Genomic DNA, 21,861 nt, shown 5'->3' on the forward strand with positions numbered 1-21,861 from the left:
CAGCGAGAGTACCTCGCCCCGCTCTGCATATCTTAGGAGCCGCCCCGGAGAAGGAACTAAGTGCCGACCATCCCAAGCACTTAGAGAATGCATCTCAAAGAAACCTCCGCATTCCAGAGCTGATGACATCAGGACAAGCCCTGTCCGCTGGAACATCCATTCAGCCCACTTGGATTTCCCCCTCCCTCTTTTGTCCCCTCTTCCTGAGGTGTCACTTATCACAATCTGATTACCAAAGTGGCCCATCCAAGCCATTCAGTAACCCATTAGAACCTTTGTTTTAAACTGTGAGAACCACCAAGTACAGCACCAGCCCCAGGGTACGTTTTGGGGTATTTAAGCTGGTCTCTCAGACCACTCGGTGCTCGTGCCATCCTATCCAGAACCCCTCGCTGTCCGTCTGTGGTCCCAGTGCTGGCATTGGGCCACCTCGCTGTTGTGTCTCTGCTTCGCTTCAGGATAAGTGAGTATTCCCCACCATCGTTGGGAACCAGCTAATGCGAACGTCTCTGTATTTCCTACTCTATATTTCTTAGATCTTGTGTGTTCTTTGTATGCTTGTGCAAGTTTAGGCTTACGCCACACTAAATACACGTGTTTGGAACTTATTTGTAGTCTGCCTCTTTTTCACTTGAGTGTCTGGAATCGAGACCTCCGTAGACATAGGTTAAGATCCGCGCTAATTTTAAGTTACAGACTGCTAAAGCTAATTTCCCCTTATAATAAAGAGCAGTTCTGGTAACAGTATAGGCACAAATAAAATAATAAAAAAAAACCTCTCCAACACCTCACCACTAATGATACCTACATATCTTGACCAGTTGCTATTACAGCTTGACTTAGATCAGGGTAGAATCTACACACATCCAATTGGTTGACTTTATTTCTTCTACATTTTATATTTTAATGCCCACCAAACCTATGAACTCTCACATAATTAATGACAGGTAAGAAGATTATTTTTACCTGTGTTACTGTCCTTTTCAATGTATACAGATGAGTCAAACTAAACTATGAGCTCAAGCAAACTAAGGTGGTTCCCCTTGGCTGGGGATCTAAACCTCTCTACACTTCCATATATTGCCATACCACATTCATAAAAGTATTTAAATTCAGCAACTATAGATTTAAAAGGATTCATATCAGTATTTTCTTGAATCAAGAGCTCTTTTTCTAACTTGGTTTCAGTTTAGTCTTCTGTAGAACATCGATGTAAACAGTCCCTTACATTTTGTTTGGAATTCATTGCCTTTTTCCATGCTCTGAAGCATGTTTTTGAGCACTGAATCTAATGTGAGAGTAACGAGGCCTACTTGGATACAGCAGCAAGCAAGAGGCAGAAAACAGTAAGTATTGCATTCAGCAGGAGTTTTCATTTATTTCTGTGCTGACTCTTCAGAGAAACCTGTTCCAGAGAGCTAACAATAAAAAAAAAAGAATAAAACCTTAGCAACAAATCAATTAACACAATAAAGTTAATATTAATATCTCCAGGGATAAAATTTTATAAGACCATTGTTAAGTATCACAGCAGGATAAAACTAATCTTAGAAACATTAGGAGGAAAGAAACAGGAAACACGGAAGGGATACAACTTCAACGGTCGCCTTGGTAAACAGGAATTTTTCAGCCAAGTGCCCACAAAAACAAACGTGGTAAGCCTCAAGGGGGAAGGCATTCCACCACTTAAAAGAAAGCCCTCTTTCTTGTTACCAACCATCTCACTTTTGTGAAAGGAGGTTCAAATAGCAGAGTGTGAGATGGGGATCTCAGTTGGTAAAAATACATGATGTAGTCTCTCCATTTCTCATCACATTCTTCAACTTATCCTTACTTAGTTTGACTCTAGCATTGTATCTCTTCAAAGAACACTAATTTCCATGTTCGTTTCTATACACTTTGGGAACTGTTAAAACCCTTACTTTTTCAGCAAACTGTATATTCTTTGGTCTGCAATATAGGATCAGCAGATTCATATAAAGGAAAATCTGTCATCTGGAACTGCAGCTCCAAAAGCAGAACTTGCAACACACAGGCACATCCCCCAATTCACCTGAGGTGGTGAAATTTGCTTTGGGACACAATCAGGGGGAAAATGTCACAAGCAAAGACGACTGCTTCACTTTCACCATCTTTATGGTACAATAACGATGCACCTTTAAGAAATTGTGTGTGTTGCCCTGAAGTCATCTCCTGTTCTTGCTTCTTAATACTTTTTTGGAGGCACCTTTTTCCCCAAGACTGCTTTCTGTAGATGATGACATATTATTAATGTTGACTGAAGACTGTTATTAGCCTTAACTCTGAAAGTGAATGATAATTCAACTCAGAAAAAAGGAATGGTGTAATACCAATTAAATACTAAAGAATCTACTAAAGTGTTAGAAAGTAGTAAGCAACTTATGTGTTCCCAGAACTCTTCCTGAGAAAACAGAAAAAGTGGAGTTCTTAGACAACTGAGATACTCAGCCTGTAAGACAGAGTTATAAAAAACTTCTAAAATTGACTACAATCTGAACACAATAGGTTTTATGTCTCACTAAACATGCATATAATGAAGCTTCCAGCATGACCTATGCTCAAGTAAGCATGCCACTGCTGCCTGATCCGGCGTATTATGCCCAATACAGGACCAACTGAAGGTAATAAAACAATAAGCTAGCATCTGATTTCTGTAGAACTCCTCACACTTCAAGTTAAATAAATAGTGATGCTGTAGAATCTTCATTCAACAAGTTACCCAGTTCTTCTATTTCCAGATGCTGAGAATTTAATACAGCTGGCATTTTATGTGAAAGGTTAGTGACACTGCTTTTAAACCACATTGTAACAGCATGAAAAGATGGCTCTTGCCAAGAATCGCTGTAATTTTGCATTTAAATCCAACTAAAATCAAGAGGAAAAAATGAGTTACTAATACACATACCTGCTGGAATTAAAATTGCTTGTGGCATATGATATGTGATGTCTGGAGAATTGCCAAGGTCAATGCCCTTGAAACGAAGCTGTACCAGTTGAGTCTTATTGAGAAGAAAGGAAACACACAAAATGTGTGTGTGCTGTTACTATCTCTTCAATTAATTTCTTAGATATTTGGCAAATATTTTTTAAATGTTGCAGGCCAGGGATTTTCTTTAATATAGGTCTCTGGGCAGCCTGTCAAGATACTTAGTATACTAGATACCTAGTATATTTATTTACTTAGCACACATGATTCTTCTTCTCCAGAAAACCCAGCATGTTTTATCTTTATATGGGATAAAAAGATACAGAAGTCTCAATTCTGATTGGACAGTTAGTGGATGATTTAACCACTTTCATTGGCCTTCAGCTGTCTCAATCAGGTCTCTGGAGAGGTGGCATATACATTTTCTAACTAAATGAATAGAAGCAATGAGATAAACATCTGAAACACAGTGACCTTTAATGGGTTGAAGGTTTTGGTAGGAAAGAACAGAAGGCCAGCAGTAGAGCCAAACTAAACATGATGGCATCCTTAATAATAACAACATTCGATTTATATACCGCCCTTCAGGGTGACTTAACACCCATTCAGAGCGGTTTATGCTAGAAGCTGTGACTGACCCAAGGTCACCCAGCTGGCTTCAAGTGGAAGAGTGAGGAATCAAACCTGGTTCTCTAGATTAGAGTCCCACGCTCTTAACCACTACACCAAACTGGTTCATGGGGCTGCTGCTGCCATTTTAAAGTCATTTTAAGAATGCCGTGAGAGCCTGATCCTGACGGGCCCACAACATGGTGTGCTTGTCCACCCCCTCCTCCCCACTGCCCCCCCCCACACACACACTCATACCTGTTGGGGCAATTGATAAGGCATGCTGTGGATCTGATCATGATTGAGTTGTCATGGCATTTTAAAGGACTTTAAAATGTGGTAAGATCCAAGTGGCAGCCATAAGGATGCCATCATGTGTAGTTTGGCCCTCAGTTTAGTAAGAGGGGAGAGTCAAGAATAGACTGCTGGAGTCAGCTGGTGAGCCACTCAGTGAAGAGGAAGATTCAGAGGCTGCTGACGGAAGCAACAGAAATAGATGAAGAAAACAGAGGACGGATGCCAGAGGGCAGCCTAAGTGACTTATTCCAGCATCTTCAGTGAACAGTTCTGACCAGAGAGAAATCATTATTTTCATACATGTCAGTGTGTTGATGGGTTGAACGCACTTGTGAAGACAGAGCATGCAGACTGTTTCCTTTAACATTAATGTGAGGAAGAAATATGACAACCAGAAGGAGTACCTACATAACAAGTGCCCACTTAAATATTCAAATTATGCTTTTAAAATATTCAGTTATTTAATAAAAAATGTCATAGTAGCTTCTTGTTCTATATTGATCTCTGTGTTCAGCTAGTCTACACTTATTAGCGATATTATTTGCCAAGGTACGAAGGTATAAGTTCAGAAAGAAGGTACTTTACTTTTTGGAGTAAACAGTAGCATTGAAAATCACTATAATTCATAAGAACCCAGTCTCCTCCTAATGGTAGCATGGCCAACAGAGGAAGTAGAACTAACAAACTCTACATTTCCCCCTAATTGTCACGTAACCTGCCAATAAAAACTGCAGGAGTTGAATATCATCATGTTGCTAGTGTATTTGGAGATAAGACTTTCAGCATGTCAGTGGAAATGTCTAGAAGCATAATCTGCTTGAATACAAGAGCTGTAATTTACAAAACTGACATTTTACCCAAAAGGTTATATTAAAAGACAATGTTGAAGTACGTTCACACACAGATATATGTACAAAAGAGGACCCTCAAGATTCATAGGGAGGGGGAGAGAAACCCACCCAACTTGCAGGCCAACCACTTGCCAGGCAGCTTGTCACTCCTCCTCTCCTCATCCACCAAGAAACTATTGGGGGGGGGGTGTTTTTGCTTGGACATCCCCTTCCCTGCCTGCCCATCCCCCTCTTTGCCACCCTCCCTAGGTCCATCAGCAGAGGGGGACTGTTGGGGTGGGGAAGTTCTTCTCACTCACATCTATTACTACCCCCTCACTGGCAGTTTCAGCAGCAGAGTGTGGGGGGCTTTGGAGCCCCCCTCTTCTTCTTGCCTGGCCACTTCCATTAAGACCATCTTAGCAGCGGGCGGGGAGGCAGAGGCTCCCGGGGTTCTTTGGCGGGGGAAGGTTTTAAATTTTCAGATTTTTCTGCAAACCGAGGAGGTTCTCCCAAGTTGTAAAGAAAACCTCCCTTCTGTCAATATGATCCTGATCCACAAGTTTAAATATCCACAAATGGAGTCATGTTACATGTTATATATGTTGATTATAAGTTTCAGGAAAACATAACGGGTTGGAGCCAAAGAAACTGTCCTTCAGTGCAGGCTCCTTCTTCCAGAGGAATTGATGTGTTGCACCAGTGGAAGGCTTCTTGCATTGGAGGAAGACTCCACTGTTAGTGGAAGGGAACTTTTGAGCCCAACCCACAACCATCAATTCTGTCATAGACATGGGTTAGTTTCAAGGCCCGTTATAACTCGTATATTATCTGACAAAGTTCTCAGGAACAGAGAACCATATAGAGCTTCTCATCAATGTTTCTAGCAGAAGATTTGCAGTGCTAGCCTAAGCAGAGTTACACCTTTCTTAGCCTACTGAAGTCAACGGGCAAGACTGATGCAACTCAGTACAGGATTGCACGTTCAGCCAGTTACAATTCCTGCACTGATTTTCAGAACATTCAGACTCACAGTCCACTTTCTAATACAACTTGAAAATATACATGGCATTTGTTTTGCCAAGATCTACACACAGAAACTACAAAAAGGGGGCTCCACATGTATGCTACACCTGTGGGTAGTATACAGGAGCTAGAACGTTAAAGATCCCTTCTGCTAATGATTGTATCGTTCCCAGAACTCCACAGCGTATCCTCCTTGGCCAAGGGAAGAGCTGTGTTCTTGGCAAACCAAAAAAAGAGATCAGCATACTAAGTTTCAGAGAAGTTAGCCGTGTTAGTCTGTAGTAGCAAAATTGAAAAGAGTCCAGTAGCATCTTTAAGACTAACCAACTTTACTGTAGCATAAGCTTTCAAGAATAACAGTTCTCTTTGTCAGATGCAGATCTGATGAAGAGAACTGTGATTCTCGAAAGCTTATGCTACAGTAAAGTTGGTTAGTCTTAAAGGTGCTACTGGACTCTTTTCAATTTTCATACTAAGTTTGTTAAACTAGTTACCTGTAACTTGTTTTCTTCTTGAAAATAATAACTGTGCTTATATACCGCTCTTCTAGACAGATTAGTGCCTCACCCAGAGCGGTGAACAAGTTAGTGTTATTATTATCCCCACAATGCAGCTGGGGAGCTGGGGCTGAGAGTAGTGGCTTACCCAAGGCCACCTACTGAGCTCATGGCAGTAGTGGGATTCGAACCAGTAGAGTGCTGATTCGCAGCTGAACCACTGTGCTAGGCAGAGCCTATCAAGTTGATTTATATAGTGATTTAAATTTAAACCACCATGTTAACTTAGAAGGAACCATAGAACACAACATCCGTTTTTTGCTTATTAAATTAATTGCAGCTATGACCCGTTTGGAATTGATCTGCAAGGGCTCTAGTGAAACTGCTTGCTTAACAGAGACAGGGTATGGCTGACTGATACAGCAATTGCAAATTCTGTTATCAGGAAACAGAGAACCAGAACCAAGTAAAGCAGAAACCGTGGGCTATTTAGCCAATCAAACAGTATTAATAAGTCAGACTCTTGCCAAGATCTATGATAAATTGGACCTGATAACCCAGTACTGCCAGGGACCATCATTGACTAATCCAAAGACCCACTTAAGCAATAATCTTCCTCCTGGGACCTGTCCACTAAGGAAGGGCCTCTGGGAGGACTTATTTTGACGCAGTTCCCCATTCAATTCTGGATTAGGACTTTTGTCAGGTTGTGTTAAAGATCTATCCTTACCAAGGGAGGCATATTAATTGGCTCCCGAAATGGCGTGCTAAGCAACATCTAGCCTTCTTACTGAATGTACCACATACAGACTTAAGAACAGTAGAAAGAATCCAGGGTCCAATATACTATGATCGTATTCTACTTACATTCTTTTCACCAAGGTTACCAAGACTTATTTTGGCTAAAAGCAATTTTTTACAAATATATGGAATAACTCACTTAAAGCACCTCCGTGACCCAATAGTTAAACCACTGGTTCCATTAAAACGTTTCATCTCTGAAAGTTGCGATAGCAAGATGAATAGGTCTAGTGACAACACTGACCTATGTAAAGATTTACCACCATCTTTAGACCAGGAAAAGGAATCTAATGAAAGGGAAGGCAAGCAGGGAAAGTCATTCCCCAACAACAGAAAGGAAACTAAAGGGGGGGGAAAGATACAGCAATTGCTTTATATGCAGAAGGTCCCAAGTTCAATTCTGGCATTTCCAGTTAACAGGATCAAGTAATAGATGGTACTGAATGTCCTCTACATGGCAGCCTATGGAGTCTAGCTTTCATGTAGACAATATTGACCCTGATTAAACAGGAGACTAGAAGTACCATGACTCACAAATATTTATGCTGGAATAAGCTTGTTTAGCCTTTAAGGTGCAAACTGGGTTTCTGCTTAATTATGCTACAACAAACTAACACTACCACCCCTCTGAAATACTGATCTTGATAGACTAACAGTCTGATTCAGCAAAAGGCAGCTCCTTGTCTACGTGTGACTTTCTCAATGCAGCAATTCATTTAGGCCATCAACTGATGAAACGGTTTTAGTTGATTTGTCATTCTTACACCACTTAATTGTTAAGAGTTTGCTGCAAAATCACTACTAATTTCCAGCTTTACCTATGCAAAATGATAAGGAGTTTGATGACATTCTAAGTATTCCCTACATTAACAGCTTAGTACACAAACTGGGGATGTGTCAAAATAGAGAAGGCAATGGGAAGTGCTCAAGTTGTCAATCATCACTCTGGTAGTTCGAATCCCAAGACTGCTCTGAGCTGAACACGTTGCCCTGGACAAGCCACACCTCTCAGTCCCAGGACCCCAGCGGTACTGAGGAGATAATATGTTCACTACTCTGAATGGGCACTGATCTGTCTTGAAGAGCGGCATATAAGCACAGCTGTTGTTGTTGTTATAAAAGCACCTACCTGGTCTGAGCTCCCTACCTTGCCCACTCGCCTCGCCCGCTACAGCCCTCACACACAAGACCCGCCTCTCCTGCAAACTGCCTCCGGCCCTCCAAGTTTGTGCGTGACAACCCTTTCCTCTCTATGTCTGAGGGGCGTTAGTTGCCTTATGACGCAGTTTCCGGCTTTCCTTCGGACTGCCTCCTCTTCCCTTTCTCGTTCCGTCTCATTAACGCCGACCGGATGCACTAGAGCAGCGGCCCCCAGTCTCTCACTTGCCGTGCATGTGTGCGCATGCGCGTCCCCGTGTACGGCTTGTACGGCATTCCGACCTCAAACGCCAGCATAGCGGAGGAGGAGAGGGAGCGGAGATGGCGGCAATAAGCGAAGCTGTTACAAGAAGCGCACGAGGCGGCCAGAAGGTGGAGGAGGTGCCACGAGGGCGCCGGCTCGAGCTATAACCGCCCTTTCGGCTGTCTTCCCCACCCCGTCCCCGCGAGCACACCGGAAAGGGAGCCCTTGCTCCTTCGGCAGAGCGCCCTCCGCTCAGTTCCGTCGGGGCCCCATCTGGCCTCCGGGAAGGTTCCGGTCGTGAGCGGCGCTGTGATTATGCCTGGCTCTTCGTTGCGCCTGGAGAGCGCCTCCGGCCCCCGCGGCTGAGGCTGGAACCTTTTTGGCTCCGGCCGCCTCGTAGCCCCGCGGGAGGAGAGGGCTTCTCCGGCCATGTATTTCCTGAGCGGGTGGCCCAAGAGGCTGCGGTGCCCCTTGGAGGCTGGTGAGCCCCCGCTCCGCATCCAAGCCGACCCGCAGAGGACTTTGTTCGCCGTGCTGTCCGCTTCTCAGCTGAGCATCTGGTACGGCAGGGTGAGTCTCTTTCTTCGGAGCGTTGTGTCGCTGCGCGGCTTCTCCACTCGCTCTTGCCAACGAGGTCAGAGGCCTGTTGCTGAGAGTACTTCTCCAAGAGCACATTGGTAATCGCTTGCCTACACCACAAGGGTGTTGTGCTGTTGCAGTGGGTGGTGGATTAATGAGCGCAGTGTGGTAAATGGCCCTAGAGAAGGCAATAGTAAAAAGACCTGCGATGGCCACAGAGTCGCTTTGTTTTAGTCCCGGAGCTTGAATCTGAATTGTGGAGGTGTCCTTTTGAAATGAGGGAGCCTTTCAACGTTGCTTGTAGCCTCATCACTGTTATAAATAACTGGTTTGGACTGTTTCTTATTGGCATAAACGAGTCCATGAAAGTTGGTTAAAACGATGGTTATTTTCAAGCAAGATTTTTCCTTTTTGTCAACCCTCTGTTTTGTCAACCCATAAACAGTAGTTGAAGCTGAAATTTGTTCTCCTCCTCCACCCACTCTGATCTAAAGTGCCAGCTCGTCTGATCAGCATTGTAATTCTGTTTTTCTCTGCCCAGAAGTACTTGGTTTGGACATATACAGATAAATCTTTCCAGTAGTCTGTTCACAATATTCTTCCAAATTGTTCTAGTGTTCTGCAGTTAAGTTTCTCAACTCTTCCCCATCTGTAGATGTCATAATTGCATGCTTGTACCTGCATTTTATTCCTATGGTGTTTTTCTTCATGTCTTAGTATGTAAGTATAATTTAAGCTATACACCTGAATCATTCATGAAATTGTGTTTATAAATTCCTAATCCTTTAATCTGAATCCAGTGCAGGAGAGTTGTACAGGATTGTGTTCAGGAAGAACCAGGTAGCATTCAGTATACATAGATGAAATTAACATAATAAATTATTTGTTAGTTGGTTTGTTTGATTTCTAGCCTGCCCCCCTTTAAGTGGGCTGAGGGTAGGGTACAGTCTTGGTCTTTGAAACGAAATTTGGCCAGGGCAACTGTGCTATCAGTAGTTATCAATTTTACCATCTGGTGTTCATGCTTTATCAAGTACTGAAGTGCTAAAATTTGACAGGGCACATTACAATATGTTTTCTCTTCTAACATAATACGAAAATATAATCATCCCATCAATTTGGTTTTATTTTTAGGTTTAGAGGCCATTTTAAAAATATAAATGAATTAGAATAATGCAGTTATTGTTGTTCAGCTATATCAAGTAAACATTGACTTTTAAAAAGGTCATCAAAGGAGGCTGCAGTTCATAGGCAGCTGTTCAAGATGCCATTAAATTGCTTAGTTTCTGCTTCCACAGTTGACTATGATGCAACATTATTTTACAGTGGCACTTTGTGACCAGTAGCACTAGTTGATTGCTTGGCAGTCTTTGAAGATGCTGGTTTCAAAATATGCTGCTGCACTTTAGGACTGTGACCTTAAACATTTTTGCAAGGCCATAATGACAATTTGTAACAGTGTTGCCTGCCTGTGACATAATTTCTCTATCCCTTTATAACTCTAGTTGATCCTATTCTAAAAAAAAAAAAATTGAAAAACTGAGGAAATTTCCTGAACTATTAGGAGGATCGACCACCTTCAGTGTGAGGAAAGGTTAAAACGTTTGAGGCGTTTTAGTTTAGAAGAAGAAAGGAAGCTGAAAGACATTTAATCAATTGTAATTTAATCAATTGGGGGCAGAACACATTGTTTTCTCAGCCATAAAACTAGAACTTGGAATCATTGCTGTTAATAGCACGTTCAGGATAGCAAAAGAAAATATTTCATGCAACTCATTTGTGAAATTCCCTGCTATAAGGTACAATGATAGTTAACAGCTTCAATACTTGTAAAAAGTTAGAAGTGTTTTAGAGGTTAAGGTCAGCTGGCACCGATAGTCATATTTGGCACATTCAGTCTCTATGTAAATCATATGTATATGTGATTCTGAGGATAAAAGAGCATAGGCCTGTCTTGTATGTTTCCAAAAGCTGGCTGTTGTTGGAAATGGGATGCTTGACTAGATAGGCCCTTAGTTTGATTCAGCAGGATAATATGTACCATTTTATGTATGTGCGGTGCTTTGTGGTGATGTGTTGGTACACTTCATTTTGTTTGTGCAATAGTGACTCTAATATTAGGGCTGAGTTGCTACAGAATATAAATAAACATTTAGATGCGGCGGTGGAACAGCTGCAGGTTTTTCTTAAGGATTCCTCTGTCCTGGACCCATTTCAGGTCGGCTTCCATCCAGGCCACGGGACGGAGATGGTGATGGTTGCCCTCACTGATGATCTTTGTAGGCACCTGGATCAAGGCAGGTCAGCGCTGCTGGTGTTACTAGATCTCTCAGCAGTGTTTGACATGGTCAGCTACAACTTTTTGACCTTTTTGATGGATGGCCAGCCTGACTCGGATCCGGAGGTACTGATTAGAGCTTTGGAGTCTGGGTCTGGATGGGTGAAGCAGAATTGACTGAAGCTGAATCCTGTGCAGATGGAGGTTCTGTACTTGGGTCGTGGGTCCTCAGGGTTGGGGGATCTGGCTTCTGACCTTAGATTGGGTGCCACTTGTGCCCACTCCAGCAGTCAGGAACCTTGGGGGGATGCTGGATACCTCCTTATCAATGGAGGCCTAGATCATGGCAGTTGCCCGGTCTGCTCTTTTCCATCTTTGGCAGGTTGGGCAGCTTGCCTCCTATCTTTCAACCCATGACCTAAAGACAGTGATCCATGCAATGGTTACCTCCAGGTTGGACTACTGTAAGTCGCTGTATGCTGGGCTTCCGTTGGGTCTGATCTGGAAATTGCAATGGATCCAGAATGCTGCTAAATGTGTTCTAACTGAAACCGCATATAGGGCACATATCACTCCCATCTTGCAGCAGCTACACTGGCTTCCTGTGGAATTCCAGATCAGATTCAAGGTTTTGGATATGTCCTATAAAGCCCTGAGTGGACCGGGACCAGCATACCTGCAGGACTGCTTCTTGCTGTACATACCCCAGAGAGCACTTAGATCTGCTGACAAACAATTGCTGGTGGCCCTTGGCCTCAGGGAAGCTTGAGTGACCTCGGTCAGAGTCAAGGCCTTTTTGGTCCTGGCTCCAACCTGGTGGAACACTTGTCTGTGGACACTCGAGCCTGCCAAGATCTTCTGTCTTTTCGATGGTCCTGTAAGACAGAGATGTTCAACCAGGCATATGGTTGAGGCCATTCTGTGCTATCTGGTGAGCCTCCCTACCAGTCTCCCATTGAGAGGGGATGTATTATCATCTTGGCCCCTCGTACGAATCAGTCCAACTCAGATAATGCCCCTCCTTCCTTTCCTTCCCCGCTGTTTACTATAAACAGGAGTGGATGCTAAGGTTGAGGACCTGCCATCTCAGGGATGGCAGACTATATTTTATGGGTATTATGATTGTTTGATTTTATTGAGATTTTAAATTGTGTTTATTTTTGCTGTACCCCCCTTAGCCCATTTGCTGGGCGGGCGGGCTAAACATTGAATAAAATAATAAAAAATAATGTTAATGATTTTTAGTTAGGAAGATCAAAAAGAGTCCAGTAGCACCTTTAATAAAATTGGTTAGCCTTAAAGGTGCTACTGGACTCTTTTTGATTTTGCTACTACAGACTAACAGGGCTAACTCCTCTGGATCTATGACCTTAGTTAGGAAGAAGGTCTGATTTGACAAGGCAGAAGAGTACTGAAAGCACCCAATCCCCTATCTCTGAAATGAGTACAAATGCATGAAAAGGAATTAGTCTGAAAAACTCAATGGCCTTGCATGTTGTGAAACTTTGTGGAAACAAACATTAATTACCTTGTATTAGTAGCAATAATGTTCAGTATATTTTAAAAAATCTGCATGTTTTGTTGGTCTACAAATGGCTAAGGTGTCTCATGGGTGCATTGCAACCCCACAGGGATTGCTGGGAAAAATTATGGGTTTGTGAGCCTGACTGCTGAAGTACCAGTAACCAGAGGAGATTGATTTAGTGCTGTGAAGAGAGGAGACTGATGAAGTGTGTACTTAATGTTGCTTCTAGGCTGTAGATATATAGAAGACTTGAGATTGGGGCATGCTTCCATAAAGTTTTTTGATATTTAATATTTATCTGGTATACTAGAGAATGTGGATGGCTTAAGACTTTACAAGATCATATAGGCATATACAATTTCTGATATATTATAGTGCTACTGTTATGCTGTGTTTAGTAGGTCAGAAACTTTCCAGGCATTAATAATGTATATTTTACAATCTGTGGGATAGAAAACTGAGACCTAAAGCGAGTACGGAAGGTCGCTTGCTTTTCTCAAAAGTTTCTTTGTATCAAATAGTAGTTATGATGTTGCAGGCAAAGTAGCATTCTGTGCTGTTGCAAGATAGACTAGGCCATACAACTATGACCGTGAGCTTCTCAAGGATTTAAAGACCTCACACTGGGTTGAACTGACATGTAAAGTCTGGGGGCCAGTGAGGCCATATTAGATCACCACATGAACTTTCCTGCTTGCATGGTATTTCATAGGAATCATGCAGTAAAGCGCCTGCTACTTCTCCACATAAGCGTTGTCATAAAACATGTTGATTTCAAAAATGATGATGATTTTCTGGGTTTTCAGTTTTGCATTATACATTTTAAGAACTTCTAACAAATATTTCAGGCAAGCCAGAAAACTTGACTCAACAAGTTAGTTTTTGAAAGGGGGGGGGCGGAGAATCCAGTTTTATGTTAGCCTTGAATTGATACAGATAAATCAAAGCAGGAGTTCAGTATTTGTGATTATTTATTTTGGTTTCTAAATGTAAAAAATATGTTGTGCTAAGCACTTTATTAAATTTGGGTTACACTTGATAGATCCACTGAGAATTTTAAAGTTTATACTATTGTATCATGAATGATTTTACCCAGTATTGTGAATGGTTTTATTGATGTTTTATTTTCTTCTGTGGTACCTTTTATTGGTGTTTTTGTAAATTGCTGGAAAATAAACTACTACTACTACTGATAGATCAGTCCTTGGGTAATGACAGTAAGAGATAAGGTTTCTTGGAATTAATCTTGTAGGTCTTTTAAAAATTCATTATCCTGAAATTCCAGAAGTATGTGTTCTTTCTTACTTGTCCCCTGCATTGGTGAAAAAGATGTAATTTTAAATTAAAAGGGTTTTAATATGGCTAATATACATTATGTAATGTATTTTTATATTTACCTTTCTATACTTCTGCCAGCCTCCACTAGCTTGGTCGTGTATGTTTGTAAAATTGTTAGAACAGCTGATGAGCACGTCTATGAATTACTTTTGGGCTTGAAAGAGTAGAATAGCTGTGCTAAGTGCAGCCATGCATGCTGTATACTGCTTGTGTACTTATAATATACATAACACCTTGAATATTTTATCAGTGCTATTTGGACAGCTTACATTAAAGGAGCTGTTGCATATGAAGAACTAACATTTCCATGTATGATATTTAAGGCAAACACTTGTGAGGCAGAAGTAAAGGAAACATATACCTCAAGAGTGTTTGAAACAACTAGAGCCACTTCAATATGAGCAGGCAGTAACAACAACAGCACAAAACAGATATTCTACTTGGCTCTATTAGGAGTACAACCTCAATTTATGTAGAAACTTTCAAAAACAAATAGTGATTGGGACGTTATGAAAAAATCATAACAGAAGAGAGTTTCAACATTCTTTGTTAGGGAAGCATGAGAAGGCAACTTTTCTTCATTTGGAATATACCTGCTAGCCCTACTATTGACCCGGATTTGTCTGTTCGTGTATTTTCTTCTGCCACCCTCTCTTTATCTTGTTGCATTTTAGAAGTCATTTAGAAGTCTGCAGAAATAGATTGATTTACATCAATTTATCCTATCAAGCTTCCTGTTTTGAAATTCAATTCATGAACGAGAACAATGCATGCCTACTCAATGCTATATATGTTTCAGATCTGCACACAGTAACAGCCTATGTGCTTCTTTTACTGCAGAATTTTCTCTAATTAGAGATAAACATTGTATTTGTTATGTTATGTATACATTGTTCCTATTCAAAGTTTGGCTAGGGATCCTGATACGTTTTGCCATATTCTGGGCATGGAGCAAGGGTCACTTTGGGTGTGGGGGGGAGGTAGTTGTGAATTTCCTGCATTGTACAGAAGGTTGGATTAGATGACCCTAGAGATCACTCTTGTGCATACCTATTTGGAAGTAATCATTGAATACATGTTTCAAGTGTTCAGAGCTTTCTTGGAATGAGAGAGAATTATTTCTGTCAAAATTCGGTTCGTTTTCTCAGCCATGTCGGACGCTCCTCTTCGCTGGCTCGAGAGGAAGCGGCCGAGCACCCTGTCCAGGCGGCTGATCTGCAAAGATTAGCCCCCAAAACTCCCAGTGAGGGAGTCTGGGTCCGGGACGCTGCGGGAAGAGCCCCCCGGAATCAATGCGGGGGGTTAATTGCCCGTTTGTCCCTACGGAGGCCGGCGGACGTGCGCGGCGCCTCGAGTGCTGCCGGGCCATGAGAAACGGCAAAGAGCAGAACTAGGCGAGAGCCTACAAGTAAGCGAATTCCTTCTGTTATTACAAGCGTACGTGAAGGAGAGGTGAGATCTGAAGCTAAGAAGGCTCATTCTTCCCCTTTGCTGAGTTTCAAAATTTGGTTGGCGCCCCCCCCCCCAAAATGGCAACAAAAAAACAAAGTCCTGCCCTTGGCAAGTCAGTTTCGGCTGCCTTAAAGGGAGAATCGCTGGAGGAAATAGTACGGAGGGCGGTTGGTGAAGCTATAAAACCCTTTGTTGACAAGCTGAATGAAACAGATCAAAGGGTGGGCTTAATTGAGAGCGAAGTGAAAACCATCAAGGAAGCAGCGGGGGGGGCAGAGAAGTCTGCTCGGGAAAGTGCGTCACTCGTGAAGGCTACGAATAAAGAGCTTAAACTGGTGGAGAACCAGTTGATCGGGCTACAAGTGGAACGAACACAGACAATTTTGCGCCTCCAGAATGTGAAAGAGGAGGAAAACGAGGATTTACGGGGTCTTGTCTCAGAACTATTGGCGACACCCGCGAGGGCAACTAAAGAAGAAGTAAAAAGCGCCATTTTGGAAGCCCGTCGGGCTACTTCAAAATATGCAATGAAGCGTCAGTTGCTGCGCGAGATCATCATCGATCTTTCATCTAAGAGGATCCGGGACACTATCCTATACAATTCATATAATGCGGATTTGGACTTCTTGGGTAACAAAATTAAGATATTGAAAGACGTCCCATTTCTAGTTCGGAAAAGACGTTTCAAGTATAAAAAGTTCGCAGCTCTTCTGAGAGAACGTGGAATAAAGTACAAATGGTTATTCCCGGAAGGAATCTGGTTCAGCCATAAAGATCAAGCCTTTAAGATATTATCAGAAGATCAACTAAGGGATTTTGAGGACAGGAACCCAGAATTCCAGTGCACCAAGCAAGACGAAAAGGAGAAGTCTGAGGGGGAGGGGGAGGAAACGAGCACTGCGGCTGCAGTTGCGCAGAGAGAACTGCGTCCGGGACCCAGGAGGGGAAGAAAAATTTAACTTGAAATTAAATTGTAATTTGCATTTAGTAAGGTCAACCACTCCATCAATATAATATAAAGCTTTAACTTTTGAATAATGGCAGTATGAAGGGAAAACAGAAATGTAGTGTTTAGTGTTTGTAGGGCACCTTCCCCTTTTTTCCACCCCTTCCTCCCTCTCTCTTTTTTCTCTCTTTTTTCCCATCCCTTGTGTTATTGTAGTCTTTTGTAGTTACTGTTTTGTAGGGTATGTATGTATGTAGTAGTTGTATGTTAGATATTGAAAAATAAAAAATATTACAAAAAAAAATTGTGCTGCTCTGCAAAATGGAAACAAAATATCTATATTGCTTGGCTATCATAGATACTCATAATTTGAGAAATGAAGCATTTTGGTTGGAGAACATAAAATAACACCAAATGAATCACATGGGCTTCATTACTGACCCTGGTATATACAGGATGACATCTAAATTCTAGAATTGGTGGGTCATGTGAAATATAAAGTGTGCAGAAATAAAGGTAACATGATTTACTGTGTCATTTATAATGCTTAACCGCAAAAGTGAAATATTTTTATACATGATGTAGTAGAGCAGAGCTGTATATTTTTAAATATCACTGTAATCCTTCTTGGTATCTTGTCAAAGGCAGAATAGGATAGTCACAATTATATTGATTTTCAGGTCGACATATGCTGGCACTGGTAGCTTTTTTGCCAATATGTAGATTTACTGTCCTGCTCTTGTTTTAGTCTTTGTTTATAAGAGTTATAGCCCATCCTCAAAAGTTCTCAGTGCAGCTCACAACATAGGGATCAAACAAGTACTAGAACTTGTATTTGTGATACCTGAGATTCAATTGATCTTTCCTGCCTGGAACGAATCGTATACGTAGTTTATAATCTGTGCTGAAAGTGTATAACATTTGCCACATTTATTGGGAAGAATGGGAGGCAAGAATTGTGTGCGTTTATTCTCCAGAACTGTGCTGCTTTCCTAAACTACTTGTGAAACTGAGGAAGGTCCACTAATCAGGGTATCTGTTGCATGGGTTCTTGTTATACTATTCTTCTTAATTAAGTATCAATAGAAAGAAATTTGTGGACTAGGAAGATACTGTGTTTCTTTTTTGCAAGCTTGACTCAGTTTTTCCATAGTACATGATCTGCATTTCTCTTAATTGTCTTTAGAGGAATGCTATTAAGTGTCAACAAGTGGAGCCATTGCAAGGACAGAAGTTTCACTTTTCAGGCTAATGGGATTCCTATATTAAATTAAATGCCTTACTATTTCTAGTAATTCTTAAAGGAAACTGCAAACCTAGTGTAGGTGCGTCTTTTTAGGAACCAGCACTTTGTAGGTTAGGTAGCAATACAAATTGTTACTTGCATTTGAGATTTTCCCAGCTCTAATATTTGTTGCAAAATACTTTGCTTTATATACATTCCAAAAACTTGAACCGTATGTTGTTAATATGGATGTTCTCTGTATGGTAGCTAGTGGCCTAAACATGAAAGTATAGCATGGAAAGTGTCCCAAAATGAGAAACAATTGAGTTAATCTTATATCAATTTTTTTTTTTTGCTTTACTTTTATAAAAAATATTTTTGGGGATCATCTATACAAACTTTTTTCTTGTAGCCATTTAAGCAGATTTTTTGTGAAAGTTAATTGTGGTGGGTTAGTTCTGAAATACAGCAAATTTAATGATGTACTCTTTCTCCTCAGCCCAGTGTGTTAATTGTAAGCTACACAGAATTGCCAAAAGCAGCACTCCAATTTGGACCCTATGGCCAAGCTGAATGGAGGCCTGATAGCACCATGTTAGCTGTTTCGGTGAGTAAAGATGCTCCTTGTGTTTGTGTGGGGAGGGAATTATGGTACGTTTGTAGGTAGATTTTAATTTGAGTGTTCTATAACTAGAGAAAGCTAGTTGTGATCTTTATTTTGAGAGACAGTTATTTAAATTCTGCCTTTCTTCTGTCATAGAACTCAAGAATACACATGGTTCCTTTTCTCTCATCCAGGTACTGACCACATCCAGACCTGCTTGATTTCAGTGGAGTTTCTATGTCGTGTTCTCTCCATCTTACATCCTGGGACCTTTGTATCATGGCACTGTACAACTTGACTTTGTGGGCTTAATAGTGCTGGGAGAGCCACCTAAGGGGATGTTATCCACATCAGTTTTCCTAGTGTATTCTTCAAATGAACTGTACATAGCAATTTTCCTCAATCGCATATTACAAAGAATACATGTAGGAAAATGAATGGAGACTGTCTGAAAGATTGGAGACTGACCTGTATTTGAAGAGGTTGCCTTTAGTCGTGAATTCAAGGGTCCCTTGTATGTGTTCTCAATAAGCGTAGCATATGAAATTGTTAATTAACTAATAGGCAAGGAGCATTTGTGGAAATGAGATTGGGGTGGGAAGAATAGTTCTTTAAGAAATTGTAATTGGCAGGGAAGTTTACTTGTAATTTGTGAGAGAGTTTTTATTTGGGCTGTTGAAAGTTAAGTACACATGTGGAAAATGCCTTGGGGCAGGGGGGAAAGTGGAGGAGAAGCTGATAAGAGAGAAGGAAGACACCAGTGGGAAGGGATAGGATTTCCTTCTCCCATGAATTTCATGAGTTCTCAATTTGTATATTGTGTTTTTGATACTAATGTTAGTATGAGGCCATGGTATAAGCCTAAATGGGAGGGAGGTGGAAGGATAATTTTCTATTGAAGAAAGAGGCCATCCCTCTTGCAAGATGTGGGGGGATTTGAATTACCCTGCTATACTGCCCCGCTCTAACTCCAAAGCTACTTGGGCTGTGAGCTTGGTTTGTGCACTCTCTGATGCTGCTGCGGAGTATTACACTTAACACACAGAGCTGCCGGGTGGGTGAATGTGTCAGGCTGCCTTATGTTAATGATCTGGTTTCATGTATCTAGCTCAACTTTGTCTACTCTAGCAGCAGTTCTCCAGGTAGAGAAAGGCATTCCTAGCACCTACTGCCTGAGATTTTTGTAACTGGAGATTGAACTTGGAACTCCCTGTAATCACTTCAGAGATAATGAAGGGCTACTCCCACCTTCAAAGCTACTGTGGGGAGAAGGGAGGGAATATTTGGGCTTGGATACTGTGTTCCTTTGATGTGTTTAATCTAAGATCAGTTCCTGCTCCACATGGTCACTCTGAGAATAAATGGCAGGTTCTCTTTGATTCTGAAGCAACCACCAGGAAGTGGTTGGGCTCAAAGGAAGTTTTCTGTAAATCTGATTATTATATTGATGATTGATTCTTGTTCTAGTGAAGAAGGAATAAAGAAATAGAATATTTTTTACCAGCACCACTCATTTCTCCTCCCCCCTAAAATTGCTTGTTGATTTGTACTTTGTAGAGAATGAAGAAAGGGAAATAGCAATTAGTGGAACACTCTTAGCTGCAGGATCATACCATGGAAATCTTGTTCATCTCTAAGGTGCTACTGGACTTGAATCTTGCTCTTCTAGTACAAACCAACACAGTAACCTACCTGAAAGCCGGATTTTATTTGTGACAGCCCAAGCTTGGTTAATTGTTGGGCTGATATCTTCTCTCCCCTTTCCTTCCACACAATAATGGCAAAATTGAAGACTTTTCTTCTATCTCTGTGTACTGAATGTCCCATATATAAAAATAATACTGTTCTTTGTATACAATTTTGCTTTAGGTAAACAGTAATTGCAATCAACCTCAAAAAGAGTCCAGCAGCACCTTTAAGACTAACCAATTTTATTGTGGCATAAGCTTTCGAGAATCACAGTTCTCTTCGTCAGATGCATGGAGGGCAGAAAGAAACTGGTCAAATATAGGGGAGGGGAGGAGGAGGGGAGGGATGTAAACAACTCCTTTGATATGGAGATGCAAACAGCTCCTATTGATGTGGGGATCAGTTTGCTTGTGTAAAGGTTCAAAGGAGTTTGCCGTGTTAGTCTGTAGTAGCAAAATCAAAAAGAGTCCAACAGCACCACCAAGACCATACAATTCCACTGCAGCACAAGCCTTCGATAACCACAGCCCTCCCCGCCAGATGCATCTGACAAAGAGAACTGTGGTCCTCGAAAGCCCACGTCAGGTGCCACTGGACTGTCCCTGACCCCGCCTATGTAAATGAAATCAGTTATCAAAGGCTTGTGCTGCAGTGGAATTGTATAGTCTTGGTGGTGGTGCGGGACTCTTTTTGATTTTGCTACTGCAGACTAACACGGCAAACTCCTTTGAACCTTTACACAAGCAAACTGATCCCCAAATCAATAGGAGCTGTTTGCATCTCCATATCAAAGGAGTTGTTTGCATCTCCCCTCTCCTCCCCCCTCCCCTCTCCTCTATATTTGACCAGTTTCTTTCTGCCCTCCATGCATCTGACAAAGAGCACTGTGATTCTCGAAAGCTTATGCTACAATAAAATTGGTTAGTCTTAAAGGTGCTGCTGGACTCTTTTTGATTTTGCTACTACAGACTAACACGGCTAACTCCTCTGGATCTGCAATCAACCTGATAGTGCATGCTCTGTCAAGGTTCCAGTTCAGCTGGGGTGAACAAGAATCCTGGTGTTACTAACTCCTTATTTAAAATCACTTCACTGAAACTAGTCTAAAGATTTCGAGGTTGGAAACATTTGTAATATGGAGTTCCCTTTGAAGTTATGGGCTTCTGGTGATTTGGCAATGTACTCTTAATTACATCTCCCCTCAATAGTAAGCTTAAAAATATTGTAGATATTTAAGGTTCCAGGAACTCTGTCAAGTACATGAAGGCTGTGCCAAAATGCTTGGGAAATTCGTGTTTGCCTAGTTGCAATGTAAAGTGCTAGACTGTTTGATAAACACATGTTTACATGTTTTGGTTTTGTATTTAGATTAGGCTTGGCATTGCCACCTCTCCGGAATTTACTCAGTTTTTGTGCTTATTTCAGTTCAGAAGCACAGTGAAACATACGGTCTTTGGTGCTTCACAACTAAGCAAGGAGTTGAGCAGTTTCTGTGGTAGTGATAACCACGACTCCAGATGCAATGCATTAACAAACAAGAAGTTAGCCTTATGAGAGACCTAAACCAGAATAGCTTGTGCATGTATTTAAAGACTTGGCTGATGAGTATGGATGCTTGACTATGCAAAGTTGTCACACATGCCACTGATGGTTTCATTAGCGCAAATATGTTCTGGTCTAACTTCAGAATTAGATATTTTGCAAAGTGTATTACCACATTACAAATAGCTGCTTTCACTTTCAGTCAGGCAGTGAAGGTCCTTGTACTGCGGTGGCAGCTGCTGTTGAAGCAACATCTTTAGAGATCTGCACAGCC

General features: G+C 41.5%; 1 protein-coding gene across 1 annotated transcript in view; it reads left to right on the plus strand.

Annotated features, from left to right (window-relative positions):
- Positions 1-8,430: 8,430 nt before the first annotated feature.
- Positions 8,431-21,861, plus strand: part of RIC1 (RIC1 homolog, RAB6A GEF complex partner 1) — an 83,965-nt gene continuing 70,534 nt past the window's right edge. Inside the window, exons 1-2 of the mRNA XM_054986899.1 lie at positions 8,431-8,979; positions 18,252-18,359. Of these exons, the coding sequence (XP_054842874.1) occupies positions 8,839-8,979; positions 18,252-18,359 (249 nt within the window). The 5' untranslated portion in view covers positions 8,431-8,838. The remainder of the gene's footprint in view (positions 8,980-18,251; positions 18,360-21,861) is intronic.

The sequence above is a fragment of the Eublepharis macularius genome, chromosome 8, assembly GCF_028583425.1.
Source record: "Eublepharis macularius isolate TG4126 chromosome 8, MPM_Emac_v1.0, whole genome shotgun sequence".
Taxonomy (NCBI): Eukaryota; Metazoa; Chordata; class Lepidosauria; order Squamata; family Eublepharidae; genus Eublepharis; species Eublepharis macularius.